The following is an 18,727-nucleotide window of genomic DNA, read 5'->3' on the forward strand; positions in this document are numbered from 1 at the left end:
TATTATATGCCAAAATCTTAGCACAATACATGACACATAATAGGCACTCCCCAAATGATCACTGAATGGATTAAAAATAAAGAAATATTTATTACATAGTAGGCAAGAAGTAGTAGAGAAGAACATTTGCACATATGATACACAAGCAGCTAAGAGTAACTTGTGGATGAACATTTATGGACACAATAAGTGTTTATATTTCTAATTCATACATTTTATTTATCTTGAATATTTATGAGTAAGAAATATAAGTGCTTCAGCAGATATATAAATGAGGAACTGAGGGAAGCTTTCACACCACATTGCTACCTTGAAAAGATGGCCATTGAAGTTATTGGAGGTTATACGAGGAGGCACAATGGAAATGTAAGTAAGGCCTTCCGCCGTATCTCTCCAGTGCATCTGACCACAATCCCACCTAAGCTTTCAACAGCAATAGCAAGACCACCACCAACAGCAACATCATCAAAGACCTTTGATGCTGTTCCACATCTCCTTTTTATTTCCTTTTAATCCTCGTAGCGGCTGACAAAGTAGTTGTCTGTATTATATCTATTTTACAGATGTGGAAAAATAGGTCAGAGAGATTAGGTACCGTGTTCATACAGGTAATAAGTGACAGTTTCAGAATTTGAACCCAGATCTGTCAGATTCTAAAGGCCTTGTTCTTTGCTTCTCTACTTTAGAGTCTCCCATTGTCCTCTGAAGAACATATCTGGGCTTGCTCTCAGCCTCACCAACATAAATCATCATATACATATCAGGGCATGTGTGAATTCCAGCAGTTTACTGAAATAAAATCCCTGAGCCTTAACCCTCTCACCTCAAATACAGTGAAAATTTACCTTCGTGACAATGATGATAATTTTTTCATTTGACACTTTTTGTAATGCTAATGTTAGCTAAAGTCAAGAAGCATTTCTCTGTAATGAAAAAATAGTCTCAATTTTCTTCCTACTGGGTAGTCAGAAGTTGGATTTCAGGAAAAATATATTAAATAGGTATTACACGATCTTCCTTCCTTAAACCTCATAAAGCAATGGAGTAGGTGGGTAAGAAAAAATAGAACTAATTTCTGAAGCAACTTTGAAGTAATGATCATAGAAGTTACAAATCCAAGAATGCCTGAAGAGATATATCTGCCCTTCTATACCCACAACACACTAGTAGGATTTACAGTAAGGAGAGAAAGGATAGAGTCAGTCAGACGTCCAAGGTTCTTGTGATTGGTGACATGATAGAAAAATTGAGCTTTACAGGCAGGCTCATGTTCTCCTGAGTTTGCGGGTAAATCTCTGAGTCACTGGAGATTTATGGTCAAATATTCAGCTCTCAGAATTATTTTCATAAGGAGGTATTCTTGGTTCCACAGAATTGGGAGATGAGGAAATCACCTGGAAAATAAAACAACATTAATGGCCAAGAATAGGATCATCATCTCCTTCGCCTCCCATCCCTTTCTGTTGTCATCATAATAATCAACAATAAAATCCATTCACTGATTATTACTGGGCCAAACGCTGTAAAGATTACATACACGGTCCTCACAGCAAACATCAGAAGAGAATGAAAATATTATTTTCATTTTACAGTTAATACATCTAAAATTAAGAAAGAATTATTCATTTTTCCTGGGTCATATAGGTAGAAAGTCACAAGTTATTAGAAAATAATAACTTAATTCCAGCTGTACCTGTATACCTTGTATAACCTCCAACTTCAACGGCCATCTTTTCAAGGTGGGAATGTGTGCTCTTATATATTAAATACAGTTTTTCCTCTTGCATTTTCACATCCAAATTCTTTTTTAGCCTTCATTCCATCTCTAACACTCATACAATCTCTAACTCCAAGAACTCTACAAATCATTACCGCATAAAGGTTTAAGAGTCAGAAACAACTTCAAATCCTAGAGGGAGGCTTTAAGACCATGTGAATGATTAATCATTTGAAAAACCTCACCTCTCTAGACTTACAGCAGTTTGCATTGCACCACATGGCCACGGTAGAGATGTTTATGCACAATTCCAAGAAGGTGAAAATCAGCAGTAGAGACACCATGCCCTAAGGGATATGATGCCTCATATCAAACCCAGTGGCAACATCCAGAGAGGAAAAAAAAATGTCAGCAGGAAACCAGACAAAACATCTCCTTTCCATAGAATGGAACAAAGTGAACCATAAATTAGATTTAAGACACAGACACACATAACACTGTAGAAGGGATAGTATCTCAATCTAAAAGCATGAAAATATTTTATCTGAAGAGAAAGATGTGTGGCATTTCTATGTCAACTCATATGAAGTAGCTACAGGGAGGAGAAACTATAGAAACAAAATTCTGACACTATCACTAACACCTTCCAATTTGAATTAGTAGTAAATTAAGGAGAGGAGCAGGCAGTTTAGGAAAATGAACAAAAATGACCCTTCCACAATTTCATTAACAGTACTTCATAGGAGCTGAGGCATTTACTTTATCCCTAGAAACTAAAACACTAAGCTGATCTAAACACAAAATAAAATTGTTTTTGGGCTAGTGACTCCACTATTATTACTGAGGCACCTAGAAGCAACCAATACAATATATCCCTGGTGGAAAAATACTACCAAATCTACAGAAAAATCAGGCTCTGACAAATATAAATTTAGATCATTAAAAATATAATAAAGAAAATGAGAACACAAACTTCCATGAGTAGTGTCAGAAAGCAGAAAGCTTAGGAGTGAGTCTATAACTAATGGTTCATAGATCATTGGAATGAAATGGATAATTCCAAGGGAAAATATTAATTTCTAAGTAGACCTCAGAAGAAGTAGAATACCTAAACACAAATTTAAAAAACTTGGTAAGGGGCCTGGTGTGGTGGTTCATGCCTATATTCCCAGCACTTTGGGAGGTCAAGAGATCAAGACCATTCTGGCCAACATGGTGAAACACAATCTCTACTAAAAATGCAAAAATTAGCTGGGCGTGGTGGCGTGTGCCTATAGTCCCAGCTACTCGGGAGGCTGAGGAGGGAGAATCGCTTGAACCCAGGAGGTGGAGGTTGCAGTGAGCCGAGATCACACCACTGCACTCCAGCCTGGCACCTGGCAATGGAGCAAGATTCTGTCTCAAAAAATCCTTGGTAAGGTTATTAAAGAGCTTTCCTTTTAAAACACCATATTCATTTAATTCTAAAGTGAAGTCCTTCAAAACCTCAACTCATGATTTGAACATTCCAGATTTCAGAGAAAGCTGTAAATCTCCCGTTTGTTTTATTAAGCAAAGAAATATGAAATGAAACTTCCAAAAAATTTCTCTGGTGAGTGTAATAGTAGTTGTTAGAGTAATGTTAATAATTGTGTAACATAATATGTTAAGCCTTGTTTTAATTGTTTATCATATGTTAACTAATTAAATTCTCATAGCAATCCTATGAGATGGGTTGTTATTCTCATTTCAAAAAAAAAAATTCAAAGGATTATCTAATTTGCCCTTCATTACAGAGCAAATAGGCAGCAGACTCAAGATTCAAATTATGTAGCATGGTACCTGACATATTATTTTTCTATACATTCTGGATTGTATGAAATATTTTATTATTATACATATTCTTCAAAAACATACATTTGATATGGAGCCCATGTAAATGCATAGGTCCAGTGATGGTAAAGACTGACAACTCTTTAATGCCTGGACATTAACTGCTAAATTTACTGAGAGAAAAGCAATCCCCACTAATGCAATCGAAGCACTGGCAAAGTTCATTCCAAAATTGTGTTGCATCTGAAAAATAATAAGAATTTTCAATTAATATCTTCAGCACACACTTCATTCCTCTGGCAACTATTCACTGAAACAAACATTGATCGAATATTGTTTACACACCCATCCTAGATGCAAGGCAAACATCAATGACCAAAGAAAGATTTTTCTGTTCCCCACCCTCCATGAAGCTTACATTCTAGCAATAAAAACAAAGAAAAAAGTAAACATACTAATAGGTAAATTACATAATATTTTTGAAGGTGATTAAGTACTAGGGGCTAATAGAATGGGATAAGGAGAAACTGGGAATCCAAAGAGAGGTGGTTCATGATATTAAATAGAAATGACACCTGGGAGAGGCGTGAAAGAGCTGTGGGTGCCAACCAAGAGGATATCTGAGGGAATATCCTTGCAGTTGGGGAAAGACTCAGTTCAAAGTCCTGAGGCCAAAATCTTCTGGGGAAGCAAGGGGGCCAATGGCATTGGAGGCACATGGGCCATATTAGGAAATGAAGAAGAAGGAAAGTTAACAGAGAGCTAAATCATGTAGGGCTCTGCAGAATCATGAAAAGGACTTTGTTTCTAACTCTAAGAAAAATACAAAGCCAATGAAGGATTTGGAGCAAATAAATGATACACTTGGCTTTATGGCTTCAGGGGATCACTGTTTCTAGCAAGGCAAAGAGAAGTTCAACGATAAAAGCTGGGAGCCTGATTAGTAGAGACAAGGTGGACTGGATGAGATGTCATTAGTAGAAAGATGAGAAAAGGTCAAAATCAGGTATAATAATAGCTTGAAAATAGAGCCGACATTATTTGCTGATAAATCGGATTCAGGATTGTGAAAGAAAGAAGACTCAGGGATATTGCAAGGTGTTTGGTCAGGAAATCTGGAAGGATGAAGTTCCCATCAGCTGACATGAGGAGAAGGTTGGAGGAAGAGACTGGGAGTTGACCTTTGGATCTGTTCATGCCAATCCGATGATCAGGAGATAGACCTAGGCTGGAAATACTTATTTCAGGGTTATGGGAATATAGATGTTATTTGAAGTCATGAGAATGTGTGAAATCACAGAAGAAGCAGCCATAGATTGAGAAGACTAGGTGGCAAAGAATTCAGCTCTGGGGCACCAGGATATTAAAAGGTCAGAGAGAAGGAAAGGATCCAGGAAGGGAGACTGAGATGGAGAAACCAAAAGATGGGAGGAAAACCGATGTATGCTGGAAGCCAAGTGAGGAAATTCCTGGAAGGAAAGTGGGTGACTAACTACGATAAATGCTACTCCTAGGTTAAGTTAGATGAGGATCAAGAATCGACCATTGTTTTAGCAAGGTGGAAGTTTTCAGTGATCTTAAAGACAGCAGTTACAGAAGAATAGTAGGAAATAAAGTCTTACTGAAGTGGGTTTAATCGAAACCAGGTAGATAGAAATTAGAGGAAGAACATGATAATTCCTTTGAAGGAGTTTAGCTACAGAAGGAAATACAAATTGTGCCTGCACCTAGCAGGGAGAAATACTGTCAAAGTTTCCTTGTTTTGTTTTAAGTTGAGAACAGTAACTGGATGCTTACATGCTGATCAGAGACTGGGCAAGGTAACTCATGCCTTTAATTTCAGCGTTTTGAGAGGCTGAGGCATGAGGATTGATTGAGCCCAGGATTTTGAGATCAGCCTGGGCAACATGGCAAGATCCTGTCTCTACAAAAAAAAAATAAATAAATAAATAAATAAATAAAGACAAAAATTAGACAGGCATGGTGGCATGCACCTGTAGCCACAGCTATGCGAGAGGCTGAGGTGGGAACATTGCTTTGGCCCTGGAATGTGGAGGATGTAGTGAGCTGTGACCACACCACTGTACTCTCACCTGGGTGACAGAGTGCGAACCTGTAAAAAGAAAAAAAAAAACTAGCAGAGGGACACAAATTAAAGTGATATACTTGTGTGGAGAAAAAAAGAATGGAACCTTATACTTCATACTCAAGTAGGGAGATCCACTGTAAAGAAAATCACAGGGAGTTTACCTATCGTAAGAGACTAGAAAATATATATATATTGGTAAAGTTCTAGTCCATTAAGTAGTAGAGGTCTGAAAATTCTCTTCTAACGGTTTCAGTTTTCTCAAAAGAGACAAAAACATCATCAGCAGTGAGTAAGGATGAGAGAAGAAGCATTGGTGTTTGAGGCCAGAGTAAAATGGTAAAATAGCCTTCCATGGAGGAGGGAACGTGAATGAATGGAGTAGGAAAGTAGAGTGTCAATGGCTGCATGATTCACTGAGAACACATCATAGAGACGTAGCAGTTGTTTAGGAATAGAAGTCTGGACTTTCAGTTGTGAAAGTAGTTAGTGGTGGGAGTTCTTACGTCCAAATAATTAGAATTGGTCAAACTTGGCAACACATAAAAATCAAGAAGACTTTTTCTAAGCTTCAGATTCACCAATATTCAGAGTAAGCACCCCAAAAATGCACACTCAAAATCTGTGTGATCTTCTGCTGACCTACCACCTGAATACGTTAAGAAAACTAATGTTTTATACATTAAATGATACTTAGTGTCTCAGTTGTATCCATAGACCCCCCCTACTCTCCTACTGTTTATGAAAAATTTATTTCTACTCCTCTGATCATAGAAAAAGAAGAAGTACTACTTACCCATGCTCTTGTGGGTTTTCTCCCTGCTACAACAGACAAGGTTCCTGAAGTACAAAACTGTTTGAAAACAGGGAGTAAAACATATAAAGGAATATTAAGTCTCAATCATTTTCTTCTTGGCCCTCCCTCAATTAGCAGATATCCAGCAATAGTCACACAAACCTCCTTTTTAAAATTTACATTCCAGGACACAAAATTGAGACAGGGTCTTGGTCTGTTGTCCAGGCTGGAGTGCAGAGGCACGATCTTGGCTCACTGCAACCTCTGCCTCCCCAGTTCAAGTGATTCTCGTCCCTCCATCTCCAGAGTAGCTGGGATTACAAGCATGAACCACCATGCCCAGCTAATTTTTGTTTTTGTATTTTTAGTAGAGATGGGGTTTCACCATATTTCCCAGGATGGTCTCGAACTCCTGACCACAAGTGGTCCTCTCAGGTTGGCCTCCCAAAATGCTGGAATTGCCAGACTTATCTCGAACTCCTGACCTTGTGATCCACCTGCCTCAACAGGCGTGAGCCATCACGCCTGAATACCCATTTTTCATTCAATTTTTTAAGTATCTATAAATGTAACACATAGATATACGATAATTTTTAGGACTTCATTTGTACTTGGCAAATGTGATTTCTCTTAATCAGAAAGAAGTTTTTGGCCAAGCATCAGGGATCACACCTGGCAATTCCAGCATTTTGGGAGGCCAATCCAGCCTGGACCACAGACCAAGACCCTGTATCAAAAAAATAAGTAAGTAACAAATTAAAAAAGAAAAAAAGAAAAAGTTCGTTTCTAAATGCTTGTATCAAGAATTGCAAATCAAAATCACAGCATGCAACCTTCAGATAACCTACAAACAATACTTTTGTCATCGAACACATCTCCAGCAGTGATATCTAAGAAATAACACACAGCCAGGGGATTATGAATACTCACAAACGCAGCACCCCAAATTGGGTAGCCTGTGTAGAAGGTGAAGAAAAAGAAGTGCCTGTTGAAGTAGAACAGGTATTGCAAGGAACCCAGAAAGATACCCAAAGCGAGAATAATTGCTGCATTCAGGATCTGGATGGCCTGAAAAAAGAAGGAAAAAAAGAGTCATAACAGTCATTTACTGAAGTGTACACTGAAAACAGACCATTTTAATTGTCCTCATAAAGGAGATGTCAGTGCTCAAAATGGTTTAAGTGTCAAGGCTAAATTCACTGGGCAAGAGCTTAACTGAAAGTGTTTGTTGTTCCACACTATCCCCACCAATTCCAGCGGCAGCCTTTCATCTTCACTTCTCCCCTACATTTCTATTCATTCTCACGAACTCCTCAAGTGGCAGGAGAGCAAAGGAAACATGGCTGGTAAGGTAGATGGAGTCAAAGTCTCTTCACAGCATGTTTTTGGGGCCATAATATGATGAAGGCAGACAGAGGGTAACCCATATTCTACTCAGCCTTTCTCTCAACACAATTTTTGAATTTAAAATACAGAACGTAAGCTTCATAGAGCTCAGCCTCCTGAAATGGCTGGTCAAAGGCACAAAGCAAAAAATAAAGGGTCTTGGAATTTATTCTCCAAGGTTTGATGTTTTCTACCATGAGAGAATGCTTCTGCATTTCTGCTCCCCAGATCTATAATAAATCCCTGTCTTTTCTCCAATTCTTCATCAACTCAGTGATAAATAATTCAGAATTATAAAATTTATAAATTTCATATAAATAAAATTATAAAAAAGTAATTCACATGATACAGTTGACTCTTGAATAACATAAGGGTTTAGAATGTTTACCCCTTCACCATTGAAAATCCACATATAACTTTTGACTTCCCAAAAACTTAGCTACTAATAGCCTACCATTGACCAGAAGCCTTACCAATAACATAAACAGTCAATTATTACATATTTTGTATGTGACATATTATATATAATAAGCTAGAGAAACTAAAATGTTGTTAAGGAAATCATAAGAAAGAGAAAATGTATTTACTATTCATTAAGTGGATTTTCATCCACTTTTAGAGATCTTCATCCTTATCCTCTTCACATTGAATAGACTGAGGAAGAAGGAGAGTGCAGGGGGTGTTCTTGCTGTTTCGGGATGACAGAGGTGGAAGAAATCCACATGTAAAAGAATCCTCACAGTTCAAATATACATTCTTCACAGGTCAACTGATTTTTTCTCTTCCCTCTTAAATCAATTTTTAAACTAAGGATGACTTACCCCAAGGAATTGTAGTTCTCCTTTCTGATAGTGTTGTGATCCATCAATGGGCTGGTAGACAGAATTATTCACCCTGTCTGGTCCTGCCTCACTGCCTGGGATACCATGGGCTAAGGCTGACCCCAGCTCTGCATCTTCAACTTCATGGGAGGCCATTTGGGGTTGTTTATGGCTGTGATAGAAAAGAAATCCAAAGGCTTTATGCTTTCCCTTTTTCCACTAGCTACTAAAATTTTGAGTGTTATAGAAGGATTCAATCCTGTCCATACATTACAATGACTCTCTACATATGGGACACCAGGGCAGAGTAACGGAATTTGTACAATATTCAATTCTGTCTTGCCTTGGAGTAGTAGACATCATTAGGTCATTGTAGTAGGCCTTGGTACTTCACTTAACTTTGGGGTGGTAAAGAGCAATTTCTTTCTCATTTTGCATGCACTGATATATAGCCCCCGCATTTCTTCAAATCAGTTGTGAGCAACCAGACATATGGATTCTCTGAGCAGTGGTTTCTTATATAAGAATGATGGCTTTAGCCACAGTCCAGTAATAATACCATTTATTTAGTACTTATTTATATGCTAGGCACTGTCTAGTTGCTGTCAATATATTAATATATTTAATCCTGTTTGTTGTAATATTATTTCCATTTCACAAATGAAAAAATTGAGGCATAGAGAGGTTGAGAAACTAACCCAAACTCATATAGCTTTAATGATTTCATATTATACTAAAAAAGTTCTACTCTAAGGTCCAATATTTTTCAAATCATTACATTATATAGCACTATATAGGAGATATCTTTCTGAATATCAACATAACATGGCAGAGTTTAAGTACTATGGAAGATCCAAATTCAAATCCAGATTTCATCATTTACTAGTTGCAGACCATGTAGTGGGAACCTGAGTTTTGACTTCTGTAAAAATGGGAATAATTTTCATTTCATATTAACATTGCATGAGTTGACTTTGATAACATAGGGAATTCTTAATTTATGAACAGGTGGTATCAACTTTAAACTTATACTCTGTCTTCTGACAAAAAGGACTTCAAGTTTGTATATAAGGTCACAAAACAACCACCTCAATCATTATAGCTAGAAAATATGTGTATCACTAAAGTATGCACAGAATGCTTATATTGAACTTCTGAATGCTGGGCAATATAATTTTCTAATTCATAATACCCTCCAACACAAAACGGTTGTAAAATGCTTATACACTTTTATAACTGATAAGGGAGATGGCATGGGATGAACCATAAACACACGAAATGATGCTGAATTCTGTCAAAACTATTGACTGTGTTAAGAATAAGATCGTAATAAAGACACATGCACAAGAACATTCATTGCAACACTATTCACAATAGCAAAAACATTGAATCAACCCAAATGTCCATCAATGGTTGACTGGATGAAGAAAATGTGATACATACACACCATGGAATACTATGCAGTCATAAAAAATAATGAGATCATGTCTTTTGCAGGAACATGGATGAAGCTGGAAGCTATTATCCTCAGAAAGCTAACACAGGAACAGAAAAGCAAATATCACTTGTTCTCACTTGTAAGTGGGAGCTAAATGATAAGAACAAATGGACACATAGAGGGGAAAAACACACACTGGGGACTATCAGAGAGAGGAGGAAGGAAATCAGGAAAAATAATGATTGGGTACTAGGCTTAGTACCTGGGTGACAATCTGCACAGCAAACTCCCATGGCATGAACTTGCCTATACAACAAACATGTATATGCACCCCTAAATGTAAAATAAATGCTTTTTATTTAAAAAGAAAGAATAGTATCTTAATTTCTACTTTTTGTTAGAAATTATATACCAGATCCATTTTTCTAATAACTTAGTTTTTTTTTGTCACACTAAATACATGCCACTTACAGGATGCTTACCTTTCTAATTCTCTATTGTGGGGACATGTATGACCCTCATTTAAGTGTGGTAACAAATTTACTAAGCACTAATTTAAAAGAAAGTGAGAGTCAGGGCATGTTTTATTATTACACTAGGAAATGCTATAAAAATTCATAAAGGTTCCCTACCAATACTGATAAAAAGTTTATTATAAATGTCATAAAATTTTGCTACCAATACTCCTCATCAAAGTTTCCTACCAACACTGATTTTCATGCTAGGATTAAATTACATTCTCTACGTATTTAAATATAGATGAATGTAAAATCACAAGGAGCCTTTACCTCCCATGTTCAACACTGTACAGAACCCAAGAGCAAGGGAAGATCAACAGAGCTTAAAGCAAACTATGTGAATGAGTTCCTAATGTAATTATTGCAAGAGGTACAAATAAAAATAGTCAAAAAGCCAAGACTTCAAATTTATCCACTGGAAAATTATATGTCTTTTGGATTAAATATCTAATGAACTAAGATGCATGCAATGTGGAGAGAGTTGCTGCTTATGATCAGAAAATCTCTTGCCTATTCACAATAGCAAAGACATAGAATCACCCTAGATGTCCATCAGTGGTAGACTGGATGAACAGCTGGTATCAACTTTTAAATCTCTTGCCTACATCTCCCTATTTCAAAGCTCCATCCAGCCTTGTTTTATTAATTTGTCTTCCTTCAGAAGTTCCATGCCCTCAAATGTCTTCAATACTCTGTGCTATCCCCCTATGCTTGAAAGACAATTTCCCTCAAGTTTCACGTGGATAATTTCTGCTCTCCCTCCAGACTGAATTTTTTTTTCTTTTTTTGAGATGGAGTCTCACTTTGTTTCCCAGGCTGGAGTGCAGTGGACCAGTCTCGGCTCACTGCAAACTCCGTGACCCGGGTTCAAGCAATTCTCCTGCCTCACGCTCCCAAGTAGCTGGGATTACAGACACGCACCACCACATCCAGCTAATTTTTGTATTTTTAGTAGAGATGGAGTTTCACCACATTGGCCAGGCTGGTCTCGAACTCCTGACCTCAGGTGATCCACCCACCTTAGCCTCCCAAATTGCTGGGATTACAGACGTGAGCCACCATGTCCGGCCCTTCCAGACTGATTTTCAGCCTACATGTCATATTTCCAGGATGTTGTTTTTAGTTCTGGCCAAGTCTGGAAGATGCACCCTTTTTAGATGCTCTCAGAATTTCCCCAACTTCCCTTCTCATACCATTTAATCAACCTGAGCTCTAACTGCCTGGATACTTGTCTGTTACCTCATTATCCACTCATAACTGCCACTCCAGTGCCTAGCTCAGAATCATTAGATGGTAAGTACTCCACTAACACATGTTCAATCAATAACCAGACTTTTGGTCCAGCCCAAGGTAGCCATTCTGATAAATGATAATGGAAAATACGTCTGCAAGCACTGGAGCCTCTCATCCCAGAAACTCCAAGAGCATTTCTGCAGAGAGAAAATACCTAACCATGTTATTTAACTTGATTTGTATCAATAATCAAAATAATCAGGGAGAATTTTCAACCTTCAGGTGAAACAAACTATGTTTTCTAAAATTTGGTCAAATCAGTTATTTATTTGTTAAAAAATCAAAGAAATGTAGATTTTCTAGGAAACGGCCAGTTAAGTTCGCCTCTCCAGCTCTTAGTATGTGGCAGGTGTTTGTTCTAAGGACTTTACTCATGTTTACTAATTTAGTTCTCACAACATCAGATGAATGGGTACTACTGTTATGATCCTTTCCATCTAACAGACGAAGAAACTGAGGAACAGAGAAGTTAAATAACTTTCCCAAGTCCACGCAGACAACTATTTGAAAAACTACAAGTCAGAACCTGGTAATCCATCTCAAGCGATCATTACGTTCTACTGTCCCCTAAGCTATACTAAAATGCATTTTACAGACCCCATACTTCAGGCATGTCCAGGCCACCCTTCATAATCAGAGCTGGCAGACAAACTCAGGTGCAGTCAGTGGGATTTAATATATCTAAGAGGTGTGTGTGCATGTGTGTGTATCCATACCCACATTTTTTCCAAAGAAATTCCTGCATTATTATGTCTAACATTTTATTATGACTCCAGCGGAATAATCACATCCTAAAGAGAGGCCATGCTCACAGTGAAATATTCCAAACCTCTACATAGCAACCAAACAGAAACCTTGGCAGACAGCCCCAGTAGTCTACCAGAAGGCATTTTAACAAAAGACATAAAAGAAAAGGGAATTTCTATGGAGAGGGAATCTATACCTTGGCAGCTTCAAGCTTTGGCAGATGTCTTTCCTCCCAAGTCCAACTTGTCATAAGTAGGAGACACTCAGAAAAGATCACTACAGCACCCTTTCCAGAAAATGGCAGCCTCCACAGACTTAACGGATCTTTGCCTTATGCAACACTTCAGAGGAGTTGGTGAAAATGTTTTGCGGGCTGACTGACCAGTGTGCCAATCACATCTGCATTTGGTGCCTGGCTGGTCCATTGCATCTTCCCAGGCCTTAGTGATGATTAGGAAACTGGTGTCAGAGGCAACTGTCTTCTGGCTTTCAGATGTTGCTTAACACATTGTTGGAACAGGAAATACAAGCAACAGACACGGGTAGACAAGTGAGAAGAGGTTGTGGATGGGGGTAGAACAGAGTTAGTTGTATAGCAAGAAGAGATAAAGTCATATTGTAAGAGAAGGGTCTGGAGGAGGGAGGTGGTCACTCAGGCACTTATTTTACATAATGTGCCAGCAACAGCCCTATGTACCTTACATGCATGATCACATTCAATTCTCACATACTTTGAGAAGTTAATTACTTTGCTCAATATCATAGATATACTAATAATGTAATTATGGTTTAAATATATTAAATGATTACTATGTACAGGTCATTGTTCTAAATGCTTTACGTATGTAAACTCATTTCATCCTCACAATAACTCAGGACCCAGGTACTACTATTAACCTGATTTTATGGTAGAGAAAATTATGGTATAGAAATGTGACCCAGCTTTCCTAAAATTTAACTGACAAAGCCTTGTGCAAAATCTCCAGTTCATACAAGGGTAAAGCCCAAAGTGTGCCTGTTATCCTAATATTATTGTTAAAACCCCTCCTTTTGGTCTGTGTTGTTTTTTGGGTTTGTGTGTGTGTGTGTGTGTGTGTGTGTGTGTGTGTTTTTAGATGGAGTCTTGCTCTGTTGCCCAGGCTGGAATGCAGTGGCACGATCTCAGCTCACTGCAACCTCTACCTCCCAAGTTCATGCAATTCTCCTGTCCCAGCCCCCAGAGTAGCTGGGACTATAGGCACATGCTACCAAACCCAGCTAATTTTTGTATTTTTAGTAGAGATGGGGTTTCACCATATTGGTCAGGCTGGTCTCAAACTCATGATCTCAGGTGATCCACCTGCCTCGGCCTCCCAAAATGCTGGGATTACAGGTGTGAGCCACTGTGCCCGGCCTCCTTTCAGTTTCAAAAGTGGCCAAATTATATAATCATCCTAAATAAATGTTCTAAAATAGGTGATAGAAAGATCAGAGTCGCCTGACAGGGAGTAAGGAAATAGGTAACATGTGAAGATTCAAACCACAATCCTTATTAAGTTCACAGGGGCCAGGCCTGAGACAAAGGCCCAGAAGGAGGGCACAGCTCCTGATCCATGCCCCAGGGGAGCCTGTGAAACAGAGAAGAATTTTCACAGCAAGGAAAGTGAGGTCCTAGTCCTACAAACGGGAGCATAAGTAGCCATGTGATCACAGGAAAGAGAAAGAGGGCCAGATACCAAGACCAAAGCATAGTGTGAGGGGCAGAGATTGTGAATATGAAGTGAGCAGGGGCCCAGCTGCCAGAAACTTCTGCACAGGCTCTCTGCTAGGAGAGCTGGTAACTGAGCCCTAGGGCAGCAGCTCTCCAGGGTCCACGTTTAGGAGTGAAAGGGACTGACGAAAGAGAAGACAGGGACAAAAGTCAGAAGGAAATAGCCAAAAGGCAGGTAGTAAAGATAGGATCCTTCCCTCCCCATTTTAGCTGGAACCATTGCAAATGGAATACTGAAGAAAAAAGGGATGACAAGAAAATGCCTTCAGCAAAGAAGAGAAAGAAATATGAACAAGTGAAAGGAAAAAGAGTGGATGCTTTCAACATGCTTGTTTTGAATTTGGAGCTGTAGAAAAAACCATGAAAGGAAGCTACTTACTCTCTAAGACTTCAGTTCTCCCATTTGTAAATTGAAGATCATGGTGCTCACTTTGGGGCATGAAGTTTAAATGACAGAATGTGCACAAAGGTCTAGTAACTAAGATCTTCACATGAGTTCAAAATAAATAATAAAAATGATTGGGCTCTTTCTTCAGTTCCTTAGAGAGAGAATAATTGTGAGAAACCGCTTTCAAAGGAAGATTCACAAATAAAAATTTAATATACTTACCATGTGCATGATGTTTTGACACATGTATGCCTTGTGACATCATTACCACAAAGCAGATAATTAATCTATCCATCACATCACATAATCATCTTTTTTTTTTTTTTTTTTGGTGGTGGTGAGAACATTTAAGATCTCTCTTAACAAATTTTAAGTATACAATACAGTATTGTTAACTCCAGTTAACATGGACAACTGGAGTTAACGACACTGTATTGTATACTTAAAATTTGTTGAGAGATCTTAACAAATTAGATCCCCAGAACATATTTATCTAATTGCACCTCATTAAAGCTGAGAGGGAAAAAAGTAAAATAAATACATAAAAATTATTTTTTTCCTATTTTTGTAGGTACATAGTAAGTGTATATACTTATGAGGTACATGAGCTGTTTTGATACAGCCATGCAATGCACAATACTCACATCATGAAGAATAGGGTATCCATCCTCTTAAGCACTTATCCATTGAATTGCAAACAATCCAATTACACTCTTTAAGTTACTTTAAAAATGTACAGTTATTATTGACTATAGTCACCCTGCTTGCTCTCAAATAGCGAGTCTTATTCATGCTTTCCATTTCTTGTACCCATTAACCATCCCCACCTCCCCTCACAGCTCCCCACTACCCTTCCCAGCCTCTGGTAACCACCCTTCTACTCTCTGCCTTCATGAGTTCAAATGTTTTGATTTTTAGATCCCACAAGTAAGTGAGAATATGTGATATTTGCCTTTCTGTGCCTGGACTTAATGATCTCCAGTTCCATTCATGTTGTTGCAAATGACTGGATGTTATTCTTTTTTTATGGCTGATAAATAAAAATAAATAACACATTTTAAAAAACAAATTAAAAAGAGAAAAAGGAAGATTCACAGACCTTTCTTTCACTTGCATGTAATATCTCCTAATGGCAGGGAAAATTATCAAGGAGAGACTGAGTAGCTTCCCGTGCTGAAGTACCTTAAAGAATAACTGAGTTCAAAACTCAAGTTGCAAATTTCCAAAAGGAAACGGAAATCCGTGAATTCATCAATAGTCTAGTTGTTCATTTACAAGTGCCACATTTGACTATTTAAAAAGTGATATATTTCTCAAGACTGCTGTTTTTATCTACTTACTAAATATTATTGCTTGCAGTCTGTTTTACCCCCATACACACGCTCATGCCCATGTGTGTACATATTAAAATCACACCCTTAATGAAGCAGTACCTTTATATATCGTAACGCATGTATAAGCTCTTAAAACAGTTAACCACCTAAGGTTTTTGGCTTTGGGATGCATTAAATGTGTTTAATTTGTAAATTACTAGTTCATAATGTTGCAAAAGTCACAACTTTGAAATCACGTTGAAATGGCATTTGTTACTATAATTGTAAGATTAATAAAAGGTTAAGACGGACAAGGATTGTTGTTCCAAGAGGTCTTGAAATAATAAGCCATCAGATAAAATAAAATCATCAATCAGAAACTAGCCTTGATTCTTTGTTTTGACCTCATGCTGTGTTTTCAAATAAATGAGGAAAATAGACTAGAGATTCAATCTTAGCATTTGAATAAAGGGATTCTTTTTTAGAGTTCCTAAGAAAACTGGAAGAATTTATGATGACACTTATTGGTAAACATGGAAATAGCCTAGGTAGAAAATACTAATATAATGCTTCTACTTTCAACTACCTAGTGGAATCTTCTGGGGAGTTTATAAAACATTAAATCAGGATATTTGTCATAAACTCAACATGAATGTGAACTTGTTTTTTTTTTTTTAGACAGAATCTTGCTCTGTTGCCCAGGCTGGTGTGCAATCTCCGCTCACTGCAGCATCTGCCTCCAGGTTCAAGTAATTCTTCTGCCTCAGCCTCCTGAGTAGCTGGGATTACAAGCACACACCATCATGCCCGGCTTATTTTTGTTTTGTTTTGTTTTGTTTTGTTTTGTTTTGAAGTAGAAACAGGGTTTCACCATGTTGACCAGGCTGGTCTCCCACTCCTAGCCTCAAGTGATCCACCTGCCTCAGCCTCCCAAAGTGCTAGGATTACAAGCATGAGCCTCTGCGCCCAGCCCAACAGGAATATTTTTTAAAGGTCCCAAGGTAACTCTAACGTGAAGCCAGATTGGGGAACTACTGGGTATGTCTAAAAGGACTTTATAATGAGATAGTTGGAAATGAGTTAGGAAAGAACAAATGCATTTCTCTAAGAAAGACCACCTCTTCTCCTGGGGTGGCCTATATACTTTATTTTAGCAGGTAAAATGGTATCTTAGTTTGGAATTAAGCAGATTTCATTCATTGGCAGCCATTTTAATAGGATTTCATCCTGATAAGTACATTTTCTGTAGCGCAAGATGGGCTTCACATGAAATATTACAGCTCCTCCATCTTCTTGTGCCTTGATTTGGATTCTTCTCACCAAAGGTAACCATTAAGTTCTACATGCAAACATTCTTAATATACATAAATGCCATTGTATTATATATGTCATGGTCCTCTTTTTCACTCAGCTCTGTTAGTAATACCCAAGTCTGTTTGTTTGTTTGTGACAAAGTCTTACTCTGTCAGCCAGGCTGGAGTGCAGTGGCATGATCTCGGCTCACTGCAACCTCCTCCGCCTCCCAGGTTCAAGTGATTCTCCTGCCTCAGCCTCTCAGTAGCTGGGATTCGAGGCATGCACCACCATGCCCCACTAATTTTAGTATTTTCAGTGAAGATGGTTTCACCATGTCAGCCAAGCTGGTCACAAACTCCTGACCTCAAGTGATCCACCGGCCTCAGCCTCCCAAAGTGCTGGGATTATAGGCGTGAGCCACCATGAGTGTGCAATCTGCTGTACCCAAATGCTGCACCTACATCCACCATGTTTTACCTAACCACCCACCCATAAATGAACACACAGGGATTGTAGCTTGATATCAGGAATCTTCTCACATCCATGTGCCTTAATTCTGTATGAGAATTTCTTTGCAATATATAATCAAAATCCTAATTACTGGGCCATAGGATGTGCACATAATCAACTTGACTGAGGACTGCCAGGTAGAATACTCCAGAATGCCTCCACCTCTATAAGCACACATATAGTGTATGTGGTATTCAATATTCCCACTTACTGCCACCCATGGAACTATTCAACTCCATTTTTTATCAGCCTAAGAGTTTTTCTGGGCCAATTCAGCTAAGCTGTAACTACATTTACTAGAATTACTTTTCCTGAACAGTCCTTGGGTTGATCATATAAGAAATTTGTGTGAGATTTGGAAGGCAGAAAGTCAGACAGTAGCCATGGTGCTCCAAAGTGGGTTTAGGGTGCAGGTTGCACACTCTGTCTCTGATCCTCTGGCTCACCTCCCTAGCACTGGACCACAGCTGGACCTGCGATTTCTCCTGCTCTCACCAAGTCTCCTTTAGCACCTCTGAGTCTTGGACCAGGCACTTGCACAACACCATAGCAATGGATGCCAGGTCATCCTTGTGGTTGAGGTTGGAAGTGAGAGGAAGATGTGGTTCCAATGTGTTCTTATGCTTCCATGCTTCAAGTGTGCCTTTTTAAAAATGACTGTACAAAACACATAACATAAAATGTACCATCTTAACCATTTTTCAAGTCCAGCCTGTTTTCCAGGCTGCCAGCCCTGCTGACCTATAGCAACAGCAGGCTCACCATCAGATGCAAAAGCAAGAGCCTTCCATAGAATTATTTCCCAGTTCTCAAAATTAATTATGATAAATTCCTCATCAATATCACTCAATCTAGT

At 38.4% G+C, this 18,727-nt stretch overlaps 1 protein-coding gene across 3 annotated transcripts; it reads right to left on the reverse strand.

Annotated features, from left to right (window-relative positions):
• Positions 1–63: 63 nt before the first annotated feature.
• On the reverse strand, positions 64–13,362 carry MS4A3 (membrane spanning 4-domains A3). 3 transcript variants are annotated; one of them, XM_032283304.1, is made up of 7 exons: positions 12,811–13,361; positions 8,619–8,790; positions 7,342–7,479; positions 6,412–6,468; positions 3,614–3,772; positions 1,963–2,064; positions 64–1,394 (listed from the first exon to the last, which is right to left on the reverse strand). In XM_032283304.1, the coding sequence occupies exons 2-7, from the start codon at positions 8,772–8,774 to the stop codon at positions 1,326–1,328; spliced, it is 681 nt and encodes a 226-aa protein (XP_032139195.1). In that variant the 5' UTR covers positions 8,775–8,790; positions 12,811–13,361; the 3' UTR covers positions 64–1,325. The 3 variants fall into 3 exon arrangements, with proteins under 3 accessions (XP_032139195.1, XP_032139197.1, XP_032139196.1); XM_032283306.1 differs by lacking the exon at positions 1,963–2,064 and having other exon boundaries at positions 12,811–13,362; XM_032283305.1 differs by lacking the exon at positions 12,811–13,361 and having other exon boundaries at positions 8,619–10,005.
• Positions 13,363–18,727: the final 5,365 nt, after the last annotated feature.

The sequence above is a fragment of the Sapajus apella genome, unplaced genomic scaffold (assembly GCF_009761245.1).
Source record: "Sapajus apella isolate SASKATOON/1434 unplaced genomic scaffold, GSC_monkey_1.0 scaffold14, whole genome shotgun sequence".
Taxonomy (NCBI): Eukaryota; Metazoa; Chordata; class Mammalia; order Primates; family Cebidae; genus Sapajus; species Sapajus apella.